General features: G+C 40.7%; 2 protein-coding genes across 2 annotated transcripts in view; one reads left to right on the top strand and one right to left on the bottom strand.

Annotated features, from left to right (window-relative positions):
- LOC134820718 (fibroblast growth factor receptor 2-like) overlaps nt 1-13,828 on the bottom strand; it is a 134,976-nt gene extending 121,148 nt beyond the window's left edge. Inside the window, exon 1 of the mRNA XM_063831291.1 lies at nt 13,819-13,828. The gene's annotated coding sequence lies outside the window, so the exon portion shown is untranslated. The remainder of the gene's footprint in view (nt 1-13,818) is intronic.
- LOC134820557 (sorbitol dehydrogenase-like) lies at nt 3,853-4,947 on the top strand. The gene has a single exon (XM_063831004.1). The coding sequence runs from the start codon at nt 3,854-3,856 to the stop codon at nt 4,895-4,897; it is 1,044 nt and encodes a 347-aa protein (XP_063687074.1). The 5' UTR covers nt 3,853; the 3' UTR covers nt 4,898-4,947.
- Nucleotides 13,829-19,490: the final 5,662 nt, after the last annotated feature.

Below are 19,490 nucleotides of genomic sequence, written 5' to 3'. Positions count from 1 at the left end.
CCCGCGGCCCCCTTAATGCCAATGGACACCTAAATTGCTAAATAAAATGTTCAATTTTTGCTGTTATAGGGGGATCATGTTTTTTGTCCGTTCGGTACCCTATATTTTCAAAACGGACAAAAAATAGAGCGGACAAAAACGGACAAAAATGGACAAAAACGGACAAAAATGGAAATAACATTTAGATGCTTCCTCCTCCTACTCTTCCTCCTCCTCCTCTTCCTCCTCAGTCCTCAGTCCTCCTCAGTCCTCCTCCTCATCCTTCTCCTCAGTCCTCTATCCTCCTCCTCAGTCCTCCCCCAGTCCCCCTCCTCCTCCTCCTATTCAGTCCTTCTCCTCCTCCTCTTCCCTCTCAGTCATCCTCCTCAGCCATCCTCCTCAGTCCTCCTCAGTCCTCCTCAGTCCTCCTCCTCAGTCCTCCTCCTCCTGGATCCTCCTCCTCCTCTTCATCCTCCTCCTCTTCCTCCTCGGTCCTCAGTCCTCCTCCTCATCTTTCTCATCAGTCCTCCTCCTCCCCAGTCGTCTCCCAGTCCCCCTCCTTCTCCTCCTCCTATTTAGTCCTCCTCCTCCTCCTCAGTTCTCCGAAGTCCTCCTTCTCATTTCTCCTAAGTCCTCCTCCTGAGTCCTCCTCCTGAGTCCTCCTCCTCTTCCTTCTGAGTCCTCCTCCTGAGTCCTCCTCCTCCTCCCTCTCAGTCATCCTCCTCAGCCATCTTCCCCAGCCTTCCTCCTCAGCCATCCTCCTCAGTACTCCTCAGTCCTCCTCCTTCTCAGTCATCGTCAGTCCTCCTCCTCAGTCCTCCTCAGTCCTCCTCCTCCTCCTCCTCCTGGGTCTTCCTGATCCTCCCCAGTCCTCTTCCTCCTCCCCTCCTCAGTCCTCCTCCTACTCTTCCTCCTCGTCCTCAGTCCTCCTCGTCAGTCCTCAACAGTTCTCCTCCTCCCCAGTCCTCCTCCTCCTGGGGCCTTTTCCTGGGTCCTCCTCCTGGGTCCTCCTCCTCCTGGGTCCTCCTCCTCCTGGGTCCTCCTTCTCCTCCTCAGTCCTTCTCCTCCTCCTCCTCAGTCCTCTTCCTCCTCTTCCTCCTCCTCCTCCCTCTCAGTCATCCTCCTCAGCCATCCTCCTCAGCCATCCTCCTGAGTCCTCTTCCTTCTCAGTCCTCCTCCTGAGTCCTCCTCCTCTTCAGTCATCCTCCTCAGTTCTCCTCCTCCTCCTCCTAGGTCCTCCTTCTGGGTCCTCCTCCTCCTCCTCCTCCTGGGTCTTCCTGATCCTTCTCCTCCCTCTCAGTCATCCTCCTCAGTCATCCTCCTCAGTCATCCTCCTCAGCCATCCTCCTCAGCCATCCTCCTCAGCCATCCTTCTCAGCCATCCTCCTCAGTACTCTTCAGTACTCTTCAGTACTCTTCAGTCCTCAAAATGTTTGTCCGCTAATGTCCACCAATGTCCGCTAATGTCCACCAATGTCCATCCAAGTCCGCCAATGTCTGTGTCCGCCAATGTCCGTCCGAGTCCGCCAATGTCCGTCCGAGTCCGCCAATGTCCGTCCGTGTCCGCCAATGTCCCAAAAAACACGTCTGTTGTCTCATAGAATCCAAAAAGGACAGGACATAGGCGGACATAGACGGACATGACCCCCCCCCCCCCCATTAATGCAGCATTGGTGTTGGCGTGCGTGGACACGTGTCTTTCCATTTTAAAACCTGCCTTAGAGACAGGTTTTAAACTTACAGCTTCAGATAATTTACCCTTCAATTGTTTCACCCTCGAGTTGCTGTACCTCAAACGACATGTTTTGTGATATCTACCTAGCTTGCTATAGAGATATTTTCCGAGACTCTCAGGGTTAAGAACAGGGCACTTGTTCATGTGCGAATCAGGATTAACATCGATGTTGCACAGATCCTGACGATTTCTGTAGATGTCCACAGATAGTATGTTGCGAAATCGACGAAGAAACTATTATCTTTTCCTTGAATCAGACTATCCTTTTTCGTTTCTAACGTCTAGGGAAATTCGTATTGTTAAAGAAGAATAACCTCTCATACTCTTAAAATTAAATCGAGATAATATGTATAATAATTATATTTGCGAGCAAAAGTTTCACACAAACCTGTTCAACCTGGCATATGAAACACAAGTCTCAGTCCATTTCAAACAAATCAACATCTGGTCCACTTGATTTGGAACTAAATGAAGAAAGTCTCCACATTTTCTTAGTTCTATTCGAGGAGGGTGACAAAGGCGGGACTTTTTCCACTTGGATGGCAATAGCTTCTTCAATCTTCATCACAAGAGGATTCGTCAATTTCAGAAACAGCACTGTACACCTGCAAATACTTTATTACTTCCCACATTTATATCAACAGTATCATATCACATAAGTTTGAGATCGTACAAGTGTTATATCATTTTAAAAGTTTGCAAATCCGATAGAAATGGATTAAAAATTACTACTCGCTGTCTATTTACCTTTGAATAATAATGTTTTTCAGGAGGTGACCGGGACATGATTTCAGGCCTGACCGGGACCGGGATACAAAATGTGACTTGATCGGGACCGGGACCGGGATAGCTCAAAATTGAGATTATCAATTTACCGGGACCGGGACCGGGATGAAAAATGTGACTTGACCAGGACCGGGACCGGGATAGCTCAAAATTGCCAATCCCGGTACCGGAAATTTCGGTCGATTACTGGTTAATTCATGATCATAATTTATTACTCAAACTTGTTAAGCAATTTTAAACATTGTTGTATTTGGCTCAGAGGATGTTTAAAGATGAAATTCACAATGAATGAAAGGAAAAACTTAAAATCACAGTGAATGAAATTATGTAAAAGATCCCGGTCAAAATCCCGGCAAATTTGAGTGATTGACCGGGACCAGGACCGGGACCGGGACCAAGAATCCCGAATTAACCGGGACCGGGACTGGGACCGGGATCATAAATAAATAAATCAGCATAATAAATTATCTCGGCTTCTGATTGAGATACAGACCTCAATTATGAACCAAAATGTGCGTAAGATGCATGTTTATATTAGTGCTATGTAGTTTAAGGCCTAAGAGACTTAGTTTTTGAGAAATCGCCAAAAATCCGATTTTACTATATAATTAGCAGTCTCGTGAGTAACAATTATTACACTTATTTCAAGATATCTCAGCTTCTGATTGGAGCTAAACGCTCATCTTAGGCATGAAAATGGTTAGAATCATCATATTGAGTGGGGTAGAGCATGGTTTTAAAGTCTGCAGACTTCAGGTTGTTGAGTTATTAGGTCAGATCCCATTTTTACACTCTCGCGAGTAGCGATTGATGCACTTATTTCAAGATATCCCAGCTTCTGATTTGATCTAAGCGCTCATCTTGGGCATTAAAACGGTCAGAATCATCATATTGAGTAGGGTACGGTAGAGCATAATTTTAAAGTCGTCAGACTTCAGGTTGTTGAGTTATTAGGTCAGATCCCATTTTTACGCTCTCGCGAGTAGCGATTGATGCACTTATTTCAAGATATCTCAGCTTCTGATTGGAGCTAAGCGCTCATCTTGGGCATTAAAATGGTCAATATCATCACATTGAGTGGGGTAGAGCATGGTTTTAAAGTCTTCAGACTTCAGGTTGTTGAATTATAAGGTTAAAACATAAAAATATGTTTTAACTGAAAAATGGGAACTTCAAATTTAAATTTTTGGCCAAAAATCTTGGGGGATCGCCCCCACCCCCTCCCCCTTACGACCCTTAAAACACATCGTATTGTATGTTGAAATCCTTAATTGTATAATATGATGCACACTACTGCATGAGTATTATATTATAATACAGAAAGTGCTAAACTGATGCAAATTTACAGGTATAATGTCCACAAACATTGGCGTAATTCTCAAAGATGTTCTTGACATGAAAATAGAAGAACTACCAGGAGGAGTACCTCAGCCTGAACCAGATCAGGTGTGTTTATCAATGGGACCAGTTGGGATCTGTGGTTCAGATGTACACTACTGGCAAACTGGTAGAATTGGGGATTTCATTGTCAAGGCTCCCATGGTTTTAGGACATGAATCTGCTGGGACTGTGTGTGCTATTGGAGGTGATGTGAAGCACCTTCAAGTTGGAGACAGAGTGGCCGTAGAACCTGGATATCCCTGCTACACATGTTCAGCTTGCTTGGGTGGAAGATATAATCTTTGTCCAGATATGAAGTTCTGTGCAACTCCCCCCTATGATGGGTCTCTTTGCCAGTATTACTGCCACAAAGCTGCATTTTGTTTCAAACTCCCTGACCATGTTTCCTTGGACGAAGGAGCTCTCCTGGAACCCCTTTCTGTTGCTGTTCATGCTTGCCAGCGTGGAAAGCTCTCTTTTGGACAAAAGGTTCTGGTATGCGGTGCTGGGCCCATTGGTCTTGTTAACATGATGGTTGCAAAAGCGGGTGGTGCTTCTGTTACAATCACTGATATATCTGAGAGCCGCCTTGCAAAAGCAAAGGAAATGGGCGCAGATGCAATATTTCATGTAACAAACCGAGACAGTCGTGAAACTGCTGAGGAAATTGTGAATCTGTCTGGATACTCTGATTTGACAATCGAATGTACTGGGGTTGAATCAAGCATCGGTACAGGTCTTTGGGCAACAAAACCTGGTGGTTCTTATGTCCAAGTTGGTTATGGAAAAGCGGAGGTTAATTTTCCAATTGTTGCTGTTGGTATTAGGGAAATTGATATCTATGGGATCTTCCGTTATGCTAATTGCTACCCAAAAGCTCTTGCATTAGTTGCCTCTGGAGCTGTCAATGTCAAAAGTCTCATAACCCACAGATTTCCACTAAAGGATGCTCTTAAGGCTTTTGAACTGACAAAAGCAGGCACTGGTGTCAAGGTTATTATCGATTGTGATAATTAGTGATTTTTGAGATACTCTCGTTTTACATCACACTTGAATTAAAGCATAAATATTTATATTAAAGATTATTGTAGAGATAATTTCACACTTTTTGTGGTAGTTTTTGTTTTTAAAGTTTCAGTTGTTAGACCGTGTGACCACTATGAATTATGTTTTTGATAATGAAATGAAATGAAATAAAGCATTTTTATCCCTTTTTATATTAAAAATCCAAATAAAAATAAAGATTGCCGATGTCAAAGCGGCTGGCCTATGAATATACCCCAAACTAAGATATTCAGTTCTTAAAAATTCAAAACCAAATTACTTATTGACATTAAAAGTTAGTATAGTAACGCTATAAAAATTAACTTAAGGATGTATATCATTAAACATTATTATAAATCGTTCACTCCAATACCTTGTCCTTCCAACAAATTTTACGACTTCTGATATAATAGTGTTTATCTGTGTCTTCTTGGGCAATCTGTTTCATCTCTAAGACCAACTGTTGATGGATAGTTCGTTCCTCTGGTGATTGGTCCGGAGAAATGAAACTTTAACGAAAATATAATACAAAATTGGTCACCAAATTGAATATGGGATACTCAGGAGGATTATTGGGACAAAATTGGAACATAGGTTAGATCGGTTCTAGACATGCAGTGATTCCCAAACTTGGTTTGAGTGGTCCAATATTAACTCTTTGCGACCAATATTAACTCTTTGCGACCAATTTTGAACCATTCTGAGCACCTTTGAGGAGAGTGTTTTTTCCCCGTTCATTTCCGTTCATTCCATGAACCTGGGTAATGTTATGCGACTTTTGATGTCTCCTAGGCCTAGCTTACGGCTATATCCATCTTAGAAAACCAAATTGAGGATTCCCAGCGCTCAAATAGGCCAATACTACGATGTTCCCAGTGGCGAAACTTTGCTTGTTGGCGCCCCCCCCGCTCAGTGACGAAAAGCGCCCCCCTAAAATTTTTTGTCCCTAAAAAAAAAAAAAAAAAAAAAAAGGTCGGGTACTTTTTTTCTCGCCCCCCCTACAGCTTTTTGCGCCCCCTGAAAAAAAGAGTACCCCAAATATTTTTTTCGCGTCGGCCGAACGCTAAATTGGACAGGGAAATACACAAACAAGGCGTTTTTTCAGTGAAAGGGCCTAAAATTCAGGAAAATTGCGCCCCCCTTATACGGCGCCCCCCCCCCCCGCACAGCGGGGTCTGCGGGGCCCTAAGTTACGCCACTGGATGTTCCCATGTTCCAAATTTATGGATTCATCTAATAAGTAGATGGCGCCCTATGTATGCTATGCAGTTTTGCTCTATCCGAGGTGTTCTAGCAAAATTGTAAGCGAAATTTTAAATAAGTCCCCCAAATGTCGCCCAAGGTTTATTCTCAAAATTGTGAGTGGTGTCCCCCAAATCGGATCAAAAATAGCGTAAAAGTTAGGTGTGTGAATAAATACACTTCGATAAGTTTGCTGTTATACAAACGGATTTTAATCAGAAACGAATTACAGCAACTTCGCAAGTATCGGATCAATTTAAAACATTCACATCCTACGTTCTTACATCTAAATCCTTCACCGAAACCAGTTTGACCACTTTTTATTACTAATACCTCGGTAACACGACTTCTGTCCAACAGCGACTCTTGTCCGGCAGCACTATTTTCTTGTGTTGTTTGAAGTGATATCTCTTTATGGAAAGTTTCAAGAAAATCGTATAGTAGGATCTGACATAATACCTCGTGCGTAAATTCACCTCGATAAGTTATACTGTAAACTGTTCGGAGAAGACTGTCCGAAGTTTTGTAAACAGAGACTGTCTGGAGAAGGCCTAGTTCACACAGAGACATGTCAAATGGTAAACAAACTTATTTATCGGGAAATATATGTATTGATAATTTATTACGTGCTTCCTGCAAACCTGATATAACAGCTGAAATCAAATGATTACACATATCGATCGAAAGTTAACCTTTAATGAACAGGTAGAAAAGATTGTACTATCAGGGTGCTGACTAATTACTAATACTATAGTTAAGTAATTTACAATTGCAAAAATAACTCCGGATGCGGATCAATTTAAAACATTCACATCCCACGTTCTTACATCTACACCCTTCACCAAAACCAGTTTGACCACTTTTCATTACTAATTGCCATATGAGAGCCATATAGAAAGATGGACTCGACTGTAGCCAGGAACAGTACCTCGAGATCTCAGCGTTACCGGACTTCCATATTATCTCCATCTTCTGGCATGGTGCCCAAGCCTGATAATAATACATATGCCCTTGTGCTTGCAGTAGCGCGCGCCCGCCTTTTTGTGAAACAAGCGCGCCCGCAGCGGCGCGAAAGCACATGGTTGATGGGGCCGGGTTGGGTCATGCGCTGCATGAATATGCAGCTATAATAATACTGCCGTTCCCTGAGAAAAGGCAGTATAGTAAGGTAATTTTACTCGCATAAAAGTGGTTAATTTTGACATTTATGCGTAAATAAATTATTTTCATTTGTCCTAAACATGTTCAAAAGCATAAATTCACCACCACTGATCGATAAATACCATTTTTCTCCAGAATAACTAAACTATTTTCCCATCCGGACTTACAGTTACTGCCTTTTCTGAGGTGTGAGGGAATTGCGGACTTACTGCCTTTTATCAGGATCGATTTCAACCGATTCCGCTCTAGAAAGGCAGTAAGTCCATTTTTCTCAGATAAAGTCAACACAAAAAATACAACATTTCTATATTTTTGATCATATCCTTGCAATATAATTATGTGGGCCTCTTCACTCTTGTGCATTGCAAGTGTGTAATATTGACGAAACATGGATAATTTCTCGCTCAAAATGCTTATAACTTCTTAAATATCGAATATTTTGGAATAATGTTTACAGCACCGTATTCAGCTCGGTCAGACGCATTAATTTGGAAAAAAAATATTTGGACATACAACATTTCACATTTAAAGCACCAAATTTTTCAAAAAATGTTTCAATAATTCACACAAGGGGGGACCCTTGTGTTCAGGTTCAAAAATTTAGAAAATAATATTTCTTTAAATTTTATAATATTAGAACCAAAATTGTTTGCTTGCTGAGCTGATTACGACCACATTATTTCGATATTACCGAAACTAGCTGTGGAAGTTATAGGCCAAAAACTATAAAACTGCAAATAAAGTCTGGACTTACTGCCTTTTCTCAGGGAAAAAGTTCCCTCACAGAAAAAGTTCCCTCAGAGAAGGCTGTACAAATGGACTTACTGCCTTTTCTCAGGGAAGATTTTGGGATAACGTGCTAAATTGTCAAGTTTTGTGTGACTTACTGCCTTTCGTGACAGCTAAAACAGTATTTTTATAACGTGATTCATAGCTTAAGTTGTAGAGAATCTTCTCCTGAAAATTTTGGTACCAATATCTCAAAATTTCGAAAAATGGACTTACTGCCTTTTCTCAGGGAACGGCAGAAAACTAGTACATAGTACTGTAAAATCCAATAAAAATGTTTGCCAAGTTAATCATTGTAATAATTCTGGTGAATTTTCCTTTAAAAAAATAATCTGCTTAATCTTTAAGCTTTCAGTGATGATCTTGCCGATATGATAGAACACGTAGTAGTAGTTATACACTGTATGAATGTACTAACGACTACTATTAAGTTACTGGGCGACGCCTGTAAGCCTGTCACTCCGACATTGGACATATCTTCGATGAGCACATCTACGCCTGGGTTCCTCAGGTATTAACTATTCGGTTGTTTTAAGAATTCTATCCCCGTTTAGTTTATGAAAGAATTGATTGATGTATGCATATTATTATTGTATTGCACAAGTCACAACTGCATGCACTGTAACATGTCAGATATTTGACCTATGACCTTTAACAGATAAATAAGTCTAACTCTAAGACTTTTTGTTGTACTTGTAGTACTAGTTAAAGCTGCAGTGGCGTAACATAACGTATTATTTTGCTGACATTTTTTGGCGTTATTCCTACAAAAATTTTACTAGGTCCTAAAAATATCGCTGGAGCTCTTTTGGGTCGTTCGCTTTTTGGACAATTTTTAACCCCTCCCCCTCCGTAATAAATTTTACACATAGCTATTGTGTCAAAATTACACTAGCGCGTTAAGCGTAATCATTTGGAAACCCCCTCGGCTGATTACGTACTTTGTACTTACGTAATATTATGTGAACGACCCCTTTTTATCCCCAAACATTTCGACCAATTAATCTGCCGATCTGGTCCTTAATTTTTGGTCGACACTGGTACAGCGCAAATACAATAAGCGGAATACGAACGTCGAACCTTCCCTGATCTGCACAGGGACTGTAGAAACTCTCCCTCTCCCTCTCTCTCCGTCTCCCTCTCTCTCTCTCTCTCTCTCTCTCTCTCTCTCTCTCTCTCTCTCTCTCTCTCTCTCTCTCTCTCTCTCTCTCTCTCTCTCTCTCTCTCTCTCTCTCTCTCTCTCTCTCTCTCTCTCTCTCAACGGTCAACGGTTTCTGGCCTCCTACTTTAAGAGGGAGGTCTTATCGCCGTGACCACAGCGTGCAACTCCTGCTAGCTGCACTCCAGGACTCCCAAAGTATATAAATAATCATTAAAAAAATATCAATGCAACATATCCCTGGACTCTTGAAGCTGTCGCTACCTGGCTCAGAGCAAACTCACTTCCATTGTAGTTCACCCTGATTTTTTTGTGAAACTTGGTTTGACCAACAAACTAAGACCAGTGACCGAACTTCTGAGGGGGTCCCGGACCCCAACCGCCAAACGGTGCCCGCGGGGCAGCCACGCCCATATTTGGTCCAAATTAGGCCCAATTTAGCCAAATACCCTGAACATACCCAAAATCCAGATTTTAGTGGTCCTTTGAACTCGTATATGAATTTTCATCAAGATTGGACAAAAAATGACTGAGTTATGAGCAAAAACCATATGACCATATTTGGGCATACGCACCAAATTTGATCGATTTTGGCCCATAAATTGGTCAAATATCAATATTTTTGAATGAAACTAACTTTATATGGAAGGTAAGCCTATAATACACATTATCTATGATTATCAGCTCAGTATCTATCTAACTGTGGATTCTGTGTTCAAATAATCGCAAAAAAATGAACAAAATTGCCCATATCTCAGTTCGCGATATTTGCAAAACTGACAAAATTTGAATGCGAAATTCAGAATTTGGCCGCCAAATTTTTTTGAAGGCCTAACTCAAAATTCTGTCCCAAAACTTAAAGTCGAAATGCGATTCTACGTTGATTCTGAAAATTTCATGTAAAAATATTGAAACCCTATTGAGTTCTATTGTTTTGAGCGAAGTCAGTTTTGCAAATATCGCGAACTGAGATATGGGCAATTTTGTTCATTTTTTGCGATTATTTGAACACAGAATGCACAGTTAGGTAGATACTGAGCTGATAATCATAGATAATGTGTAGTATAGGCTTACCTTCCATATAAAGTTAGTTTCATTCAAAAATATTGATATTTGACCAATTTATGGGCCAAAATCGATCAAATTTGGTGCGTATGCCCAAATATGGCCATATGATTTTTTGCTCATAACTCAGTCATTTTTTGTCCAATCTTGATGAAAATTCATATACGAGTTCAGGGGACCACTAGCTACAAGTAGAGCACCTAAAATCTGGATTTTGGGCATGTTCAGGGTATTTGGCTAAATTGGGCCTAATTTGGACCAAATATGGGCGTGGCTGCCCCGCGGGCACCGTTTGGCGGTTGGGGTCCGGGACCCCCTCAAAGGTTCGGTCACTGGTCCTAGTTTGTTGGTCAACTGCTATCTCGAAACCAAGTTTCACAAAAAAATCAGGGTGAACCCCCCCCCTTAAGAATCCTAGGAGGTTTCCCAAAAAAGTTGTCCCTATCCAGTCTAGTCGACTGTTCCACAAATTTGAAGATATGGTTGAGTTTACTGTTGTTAAGATCCTCCGCAGGGGTTTACCAATTATCCTCATTCTGAGCGTCATGATCTGGATGCACTTGCCGAGGAGGTGCTGGGATGTTTCTGCTTCTCCTGAAAATTGTTCACAATCTTGCGTCTCGATATTGACGTTGTTCGCCACGTTCTGAAAGTTAACTAGTGGGCTGTGACGTTCTATCCTCACAGCGGCCATGTTATCTGATGTGAGTTCCAGAAAAATTAAATTTCCTTTATTTATATTTGTGGAGGAACATCTCAAGTCACAAGTGGGAGTTTCCTTTGTCACTGAGTGACAAAGGAGGAATTGGGAGCAAGGGTTCTGGTCATGACTCATATGAGGATGTTGTTGGATTCGTTACTGTATACTGAATACTCCTTCATGTCCTGGAACATCTTAGCTCTACTCGATGTGAATACATAGTGAGTTGAGTTGGTCTGAGATGTTCAGAACGAACCTGGAGTTAAAACACGAGCGAATTGGGATCCCTAGCTCTGTGGTGGGTGACTTCGATGGGATCTGGAAGCTGAAAGAGAATTTCCTGGTGGTTTAATAGCTCTTAGAGCTAGGTACCTGTGTCTAACGTATCATAATTTGTGCGTGTACTATCTTGTAACTTGATGTCTAAGAGAGAAATTTCATGGTGCTTGGTAGCTGTTAGTGTTGACTTCCTGGTTCCTATGGGAATTTTGAGTTGGCAAGTCCCAACCTTTGTACTCAACAAGGGAACTTTTTAATCAACCTGGAACTTTTTTAATCAACATTAATATTTTACATTCTTTGTAAATTCAAAGTTGAAATTTTCTGAATATCAAACTGGAATGATGTCAAGTCCTCGTATTTATATTTTTCACTCGATGATCTCATGTTACCGAAAATTTTGTGTTTAATTTAAGTCTAAAAATCAAAATTAATTCTGATAATCTATCGGTTTAAATTGAGGCAGAAAATACGAGAAATCCCGGCAAAAATTGACAAAAACAGCCGGGGCCGGGGCCGGGATTGGGGGCCTCTGGCCGGGATTTTGAAAATTATTTTGCCGGGGCCGGGGCCGGGGAAAAACACAAATCCCGGCCGTATCCGGGGCCGGGGCCGGGATCCCGGTCGATCACTGGAGCACACCACCCGTTAGTGCCAACCAGGCCACACCACGTGGAGGTTCGGAGAGGATTTCGTGACCCGGACTGTAGAAACATCAAAAGATAGGCAAAAAAACAAATTTTGAAGAAATATGACGTATTTGGAATATTTTTGATTTCATATGGATGCTACGGTACAATTTTCGGCCTCTCAGCTCATATATTTCAGTTTCACGTGTTCTGAAAATGACCAAATATTGCTGATGTTACATGTTGACTTTGTTCGTGATCATGTTCGTGACCGACACTAGCCCGGTACGAGAGCGACCCTTGTAAGGAGGGTTAGGAATTTTAACCCGCCCCCATATTACTTATACTACCAATATACAGTATACACAGCTACTCATACGAATAGTTTACCTTCAGGGGAAAAGTGTATCTTCCAGTATTCTTGGAGCCCAGTTATAGTCTAGTAGAGGCTCTTACGGGCATTGTCTGCTCGATACGCTAAGGACCCTAGATACACCTTACTAGACGTATTTTTGACCGTAGAATCGATTAAAAGTGGTTTGAAGATGATTGGGGGTAAAATTGCAAAAAACCGATTTTTGGGCCAAAAATAGGCCAAAAAACCATGTTTTTTGATATTTTGAACAAGTTAATTTTGTTGGCATGTCGCCAAAACTTGCATGGAGATAGCTATAACACAGCCGCACAAGATGATATAAAAATTTGAAAAATCCCTCTATTTTTTTTGGGGTAAAAATCCAAAAAAGTGGTAAAAATTTTGACTTTTTTGCTTGAAGTTTGAATATTTTTTTGCAGTTGTATTAAATCAATCCAAAAATAGTCACATCGTGTTTGCCTAAATGTTTCCTTTCCGAGAAGTACCCACTTCATATACTTTATCGAAGTTTGAATATTGTCACTCCGCAAGCGTTTTTGCCAAATTTTCGACGCACACTACCAACTACGCGCAAAAGCATTTAGTTGTTATCAATTGGCACCCGCGCGTTCATCATAAATTTCAAACAGCTATAACTCAGCGAGATTATATCCGTTCTAGCACATATTTTCACACCAAATAGAAAATAATGTGATCTTATTGCTGACAAAATATGAATATAATTACTCTATTTGCCTTAGAGTAATAGACTGTCAAAGTTTAAAACGCGCATTGGTATAGCACGTGACTAATAAGGCCAAATCACAGTGCTGGCAAGCACGACCGTTGCATTTATTGTGGGTATACTATGTTCCCCATTTACTATTATACCCCCTTTACTATTATACCCCCTTTACTATTATACCCCCTTTGGTACACGTTACAAGCCTCTTTTGTGCACGCGAAGCGTGCACTCCGGCCGGAGGCGGCGGCCGAAGGCCGACGCCTCCGGCAGGAGTTTTCCAGGCATTAAGACTCATCGGAAGTCGTTAAGCAGAATTATTTTTAGTTCAAAACATTCTAATTTGATGTCAAAGATGACAGGAATAAAAAATAGTTATGTTGAGATTTTTAAGAAATTTGCATAAAATACTCGCCAGCACTGTTATACGAAATTCGGTAAAAAACCCAAAATCGCCATATTCAGGTGCCTTAAAAACCATGTTAAAATTGAGTTAGAGATCTGAAATTTTTCAGGGCGTCTAGACGTTGATCAAATCGACTGCAAAAAAAGTTTCAGGTTTCAGGAGTATCGGGAAATGGGTTTTCTAGAACCCCTGTTTTACGACAGATTGTCGTGATATATATATATATACATATTCAGGGATAGACGCTTTGCCAGTCAATTGTAGCCTGTATTTAATTGTCCATAGATTCAAAAGTATAAAAGATAAAGCCATTTCCGACCACAGGTCTTGCAAATAATTGTTTCCACTTTAGTTTACATTGTATAAACAAATTATTTGACGTCATAAACACCCCTTGATGACGTCATCAAGTTAACCGTTTTTAAAACTTGATTTTTGACAAAGTAATAACTTTTAAAATTAATTTTAAACCATTAAGGAGTAATTTTATTCAAAATCTGAGGAGATTTTTATCTTAAATAATTGTTCAAGCATTCTGAAAATCTACCGGAAAGTTTTTCTAGCTTGCTCCTTCATAAAGATATTCGTCATTGAAGTTAGTGCTTTTTTGAAGAATTATTTTATAAAAACGTCAATTTTGCGATTTAGTATTCTCTGGTGTTGGGCCATGCCTTGAGTTGAGGAGCTCAGTTCTGCTTCCTATAGGTATAAATTGTGCATTAGGCTAGTTTTGAAGTTGAAAATCGAAAAGTTGCACACGTGGGGACACGCCCAAATTGATAGAAAATTGCTAAAATCACTGAAAATTGCTGTTTTCGTCATTTTCTGTCAACTTTAGAGTGCCGTTGTGATTACAGTTCTTCTTGAAATACTTTGAAACTTTGCATGCTTATCAAGCTATATATAAAACAATTACATGAAAAAATTTACGGCGATTCAATATTGGATGCGCACGCAACGTCCGCTCAAAGTTTGCACGTGCGAAAGGTGAGAATTTTGCTCATTCGTGATTTCCAACAAATTCTGCTTTGCCACGACAGTTTAATGTCATTATATATGAATTTAATGCCAACTTGAATGAGTATTAGGTGGCATATTCAGTCAGTGATCGACCGATATGCTTACCTAAACACAAGGAAATGTTTTTAAAGGAAAATTTCGAAATCGTTGAAACTTCCTCCTTATTAATTAATGAAGATATCAGTTTATATTTCGACTTTATAAAGTACCCTGACATTATAATCAAAAAGAGATGATATTTTACCAAAACCCATATTCATGGGTAGAGTGGACCGCTGCCAGTGTCTCTCTTTCCCAAACAAAAGGAAATGATATTAATTTGATTGACCGTTCTCAAATGCAAAATGATACCGAGAATGAAATCGGTCGCTCGCTTTTCCCATTCATTTACAATTGTAATAGGTTAAGAAGATCTACCCAAAGGCAGCTGTACTCGGCAATAAAGATTCAATAAACTTCAGCTAATTCAATAAGCAATAACTACTACCCTTACCCCGAAATACTAGGTATGGATCCGAACGCAACCCAAAGAGATTTTTACAGCATCTGACTGATGTAATCAATCGAAACTTATTACAATTCGTAAGCCGTGAATGAATGGGAAAAGCGAGCGACCGATTTCATTCTCGGTATCATTTTGCATTTGAGAACGGTCAATCAAATTAATATCATTTCCTTTTGTTTGGGAAAGAGAGACACTGGCAGCGGTCCACTCTACCCATGAATATGGGTTTTGGTAAAATTTATACTTCATAACATATATAAAATGTTGATAACGGAATCAACGACCATCCCCCCCCCCCGGTACCGCGACAATTGACCCCCCGACAATTGACCCCCCGACAGTTGACCCCCCGACAATTGACCCCCCGACAATTGACCCCCTATGTAATTACACTGGGGTCAATTGTCGCGAAATCTAGGGTTTAGTACGACAATTGACCCCCGACAATTGACCCCCCGACAATTAACCCCCCGACAATTGAGCCCCCGACAATTGACCCTCTATGTAATTACACTGGGGTCAATTGTCGCGAAATCTAGGGCTTAGTACGACAATTGACCCCCCGACAATTGACCCCCGACAATTGACCCCCCGACAATTGACCCCCGACAATTGTAATTAAACTGGGGTAAATTAATCGGGTTAGGGTTAGACTTAGGGTTAGGGTTAGGGTTAGGGTTAAGGTTAAGGTTAGTGTTAGGGTTAGGGTAAGGGTTAGGGTTAGGGTTAGGGTTAGGGTTAGGGTTAGGGTTAGGGTTAGGGTTAGGGTTAGGGTTAGGGTTAGGGTTAGGGTTAGGGTTAGGGTTGGGGTTAGGGTTGGGGTTAGGGTTAGGGTTAGGGTTGGGGTTAGGGTTAGGGTCAGGGACAGCTGTTCCTGGGTCAGGGTCATGGGTCAGGGTCAGGGTCAGGGTCAGGGTCAGGGTCAGGGTCAGGGTCAGGGTCAGGGTCAGGGTCAGGGTCAGGGTCAGGGTCAGGGTCAGGGTCAGGGTCAGGGTCAGGGTCAGGGTCAGGGTCAGGGTCAGGGTCAGGGTCAGGGTCAGGGTCAGGGTCAGGATCAGGGTCAGGGTCAGGGTCAGGGTCAGGGTCAGGGTTAATTGTATCAAATTATATTTTCGGGGGTCAATTGTCGGGGGGTCAATTGTCGGGGGGTCAATTGTCGGGGGTCAATTGTCGGGGGGTCAATTGTCGGGGGGTCAATTGTCGGGGGGTCAATTGTCGGGGGGTCAATTGTCGGGGGGTCAATTGTCGGGGGGTCAATTGTCGCCCACCCCCCCCCTCCCCCCCCCCGTAATCAACCGTAAGCATTTGGAAGCCCCAGCCCCTCGGCTGATCACGTAATATGTAAACGACCCCTAATATGAGTCCACGTGAACAAAACCTTTTAAATCCGTAATGTAATTGTACAATATCTGAAGTAATTCTCAACGGACTGAAAACTGTGATAACAAATTTAAGCTGACGCAACAATCCCCAAAACTTAGCTTGTCCACACTGCTCCATGGAATAGGATATAATGAATCACTTTATTGGTCAGTGCCCAAAGTGAAGGCTTCTTTTACAGTTTTTCATCAGTGTGACGGACATAGTGGAAAAATCCTCACTCTCAGGGTGAGGGATTATCAGCTTCATAAATGAGACCCTTCACCAGACACCAACAAATGTGGGAAAAACTAAACGTTCAACTTTACATTCTACTTACTGCTGGGGTAAACACAGCAGTAAGTAGAATTAGGCTTAACTTCGTTAAATAAGGCTTAACTTTGAATTATGCTTAAAACTTTGAACCATGCGAGTAAACATCGACTACTACTAAAGGATCTGAGTGAAGAAAGTGAGTCCGAGTGTGAAATTATCTCCCAACTCACCAGAGAATCAGGTATCGGTACAGCTTATCATTTATTAGTGTATTTAATTCTCCTAACCTGAAAGTCGATGGCCAATGCCTTACTGCAGTTCATGCTAGCCTACGTTAAGATTCAGAAGTCTTGTTGCAATATGGATAATAGATTTGTAATGCGGTCTCAAAAATGTTAATGATTTTATGTTAGGCTTTCCATCGTGTGTTCATGGGTATCCGAGTATTACCAATAACTGTGTGTTAAGTTTTCATCGATCACAGATAACAGTTCCATGATGCAACCAATTAATAAGAGTTTTAACGTATTATATCTATTATAATTAGTTGTTGGTATAATATAGCAACCGGAAGTTGACCATGTAAGTACATTCCAACGCACCATATCTACCCTTCAGTTCTGCAGACTACCTAGAAGGGAAGGAAATGTAAAAAGCTACAGAAAAATCGTTTCCAGACCAAGCAGGGTGAGTTACATTTTTGTTTCCATGGTAATGCTCCTTTGACCAGGCTCTAAGCCAGCAAGGAGTTCCGGTTAATGTTCACCTTACCATCATTTCGTTCGACTCGCAGGTAAAATGTTCTCTTCTACGATATTCAGAAACCATCTTAATGTTACTTTTGCTTCAATGGCCGCTCCGCCTATATAACGTATTGTCGTATTCACATTGCATTGGTTGGGTGCGTGACACGTGGGTTACATCATGTGCTCTGATTGGTTGGTTTAAGTCACAAGACTGGAACTTCCCACTGTAACTCTCTCGTTCAGGAGTTTGTTGGGGGGATTCTGCAGAAAGGAACTCTCGTAAATTCCAGCACAGTACACCTTGACCTTTAGGGAAATGGGAAGTTCTACTCAAAACCAACATTCGCACCAAAATCAGAAATAAACACCATCGTCCTCCCTCAGCTCCATTCAGAACACCACTTGCGTCTTACCGGTGAGTGACAAAATTGTTTCTGATTTTCAGTTCCCTGAATTTCTTAATCTCGATATTGCGTGCGGAGTTTTCACTGGTGTAAATAGAGGTTTTATTCCAAGCCTTTCATTTGTTGATGTGCAGGCAATAAGTTTGCAGTATCAGTGGACAGTGATATTTTACTTTTTATCTTGTTGCGAATTTGGTATCAGTGATATTTTACTTTTTTATCTTGTAGTTTTGTTATAGAAAAAGATTAAGTTACAGTGATGTGATTAGCTTTCCAATTTCGCAAATTGCGAATATTCGCAATTTTCGAATTCTATAAGTGACTATAACAAAACATATCCTGCTATTGTAAAGCATTTTTCTCCGCCATTCCTTGTTCAAAGCTAAATTAATTTAATAAGTTATAACGTTTAAGTTATATAATGATAAATAAAGCGATATAAGTCATTTTGTTTAAAATTCCTGCATTTAAATTATTTACAGCACTCACACTCTAATAATATATTCCTATTAGGTCCCAACCGCTATGCATATTAAAACACGTAGCAAGAGGGCATAGGGGCTAACAGTGAATAAATTTTTGATTAGTGAACATTCTAGGCTGTTATGTGTTTTGTGCCGTGTTTTCAGTGAATGAGTTTGTTAATCCTTACCTGGGGAGTGGGGACCCCAGGCTATTATGTTCATATCCCATTGTAATTAGTCAATAATTTTTTCGTAGTCCAAATATTTTGCTTACGGTTACAATGGGAACAGTTAAAACAGTTAAAGCATTATGTTTCGTTCATGCCCATGGTGCCGTTATGATTTGCTTTTTAGTAACTTTAAAAATCGAAATGCGGTATGCCCCTCCCACTGACATAAATACGGCAGGAATTGTTATTTGAGCCAGGGAAATCATATGGAGTCAAAAAGTGTCGATAGATAGTTCACCAACTACTAATTATTTAATTTGTGAGATTAGTTAGATTACGTGTCTTTGTAATACGAAATTCTATCCCAGAGATCACAGTATAACACCTAAATTTTAGTTGCACTTGCAACACTTTCACACTTGTATATTTATTACGCAATTGGTGTATCTAAGTTCGATGATACTTCAAGCTGAACCAATCACAAACTTAATTCTTTCAAATTCAAACGCGAACGCTAGATTTACTCACTTTTCTGTGCTTATGAGATGCAACTAGTGCCACGGACCACGTTTGGGATGATTCACACTACCCTTAGCTTGTTATAGCTTGTCTCTAAGTTTCATAATCCGAACAACTCTTTCCATGACCAAACCAAAACCATTTATTTCTATGACTTATAGTTATAGTCAGTCTGGCGAAAAAATAAAAAATAAAAAACTCGGGGTGGGGCATATCAAATATCAACTGTAGATCTTCTTATATATCACTATAATTATAGTTGAGTACGTGAGTTCCGGATCTAAGAATTTTTCATCAGAAATCACGTCACGGCAATGTTACGTATTATTTAAGAAGTGACCAAACCAAAACCATTTATTTCTATGACTTATAGTTATAGTCAGTCTGGCGAAAAAATAAAAAATAAAAAACTCGGGGTGGGGCATATCAAATATCAACTGTAGATCTTCTTATATATCACTATAATTATAGTTGAGTACGTGAGTTCCGGATCTAAGAATTTTTCATCAGAAATCACGTCACGGCAATGTTACGTATTATTTAAGAAGTAACCAATATCATAATCATTGGTTTATA

The sequence above is a fragment of the Bolinopsis microptera genome, chromosome 9, assembly GCF_026151205.1.
Source record: "Bolinopsis microptera isolate Bmic1 chromosome 9, MBARI_Bmic_1.0, whole genome shotgun sequence".
NCBI lineage: Eukaryota > Metazoa > Ctenophora > Tentaculata > Lobata > Bolinopsidae > Bolinopsis > Bolinopsis microptera.
Note: the sequence above shows the minus strand (reverse complement) of the source record. Positions and strands in the feature narration are given on the sequence as shown.

Excerpts from the sequence above, each read along its gene's own strand:
- LOC134820557 (XM_063831004.1), top strand. The coding sequence starts at position 3,854 with ATGTCCACAAACATTGGCGTAATTCTCAAAGATGTTCTTGACATGAAA.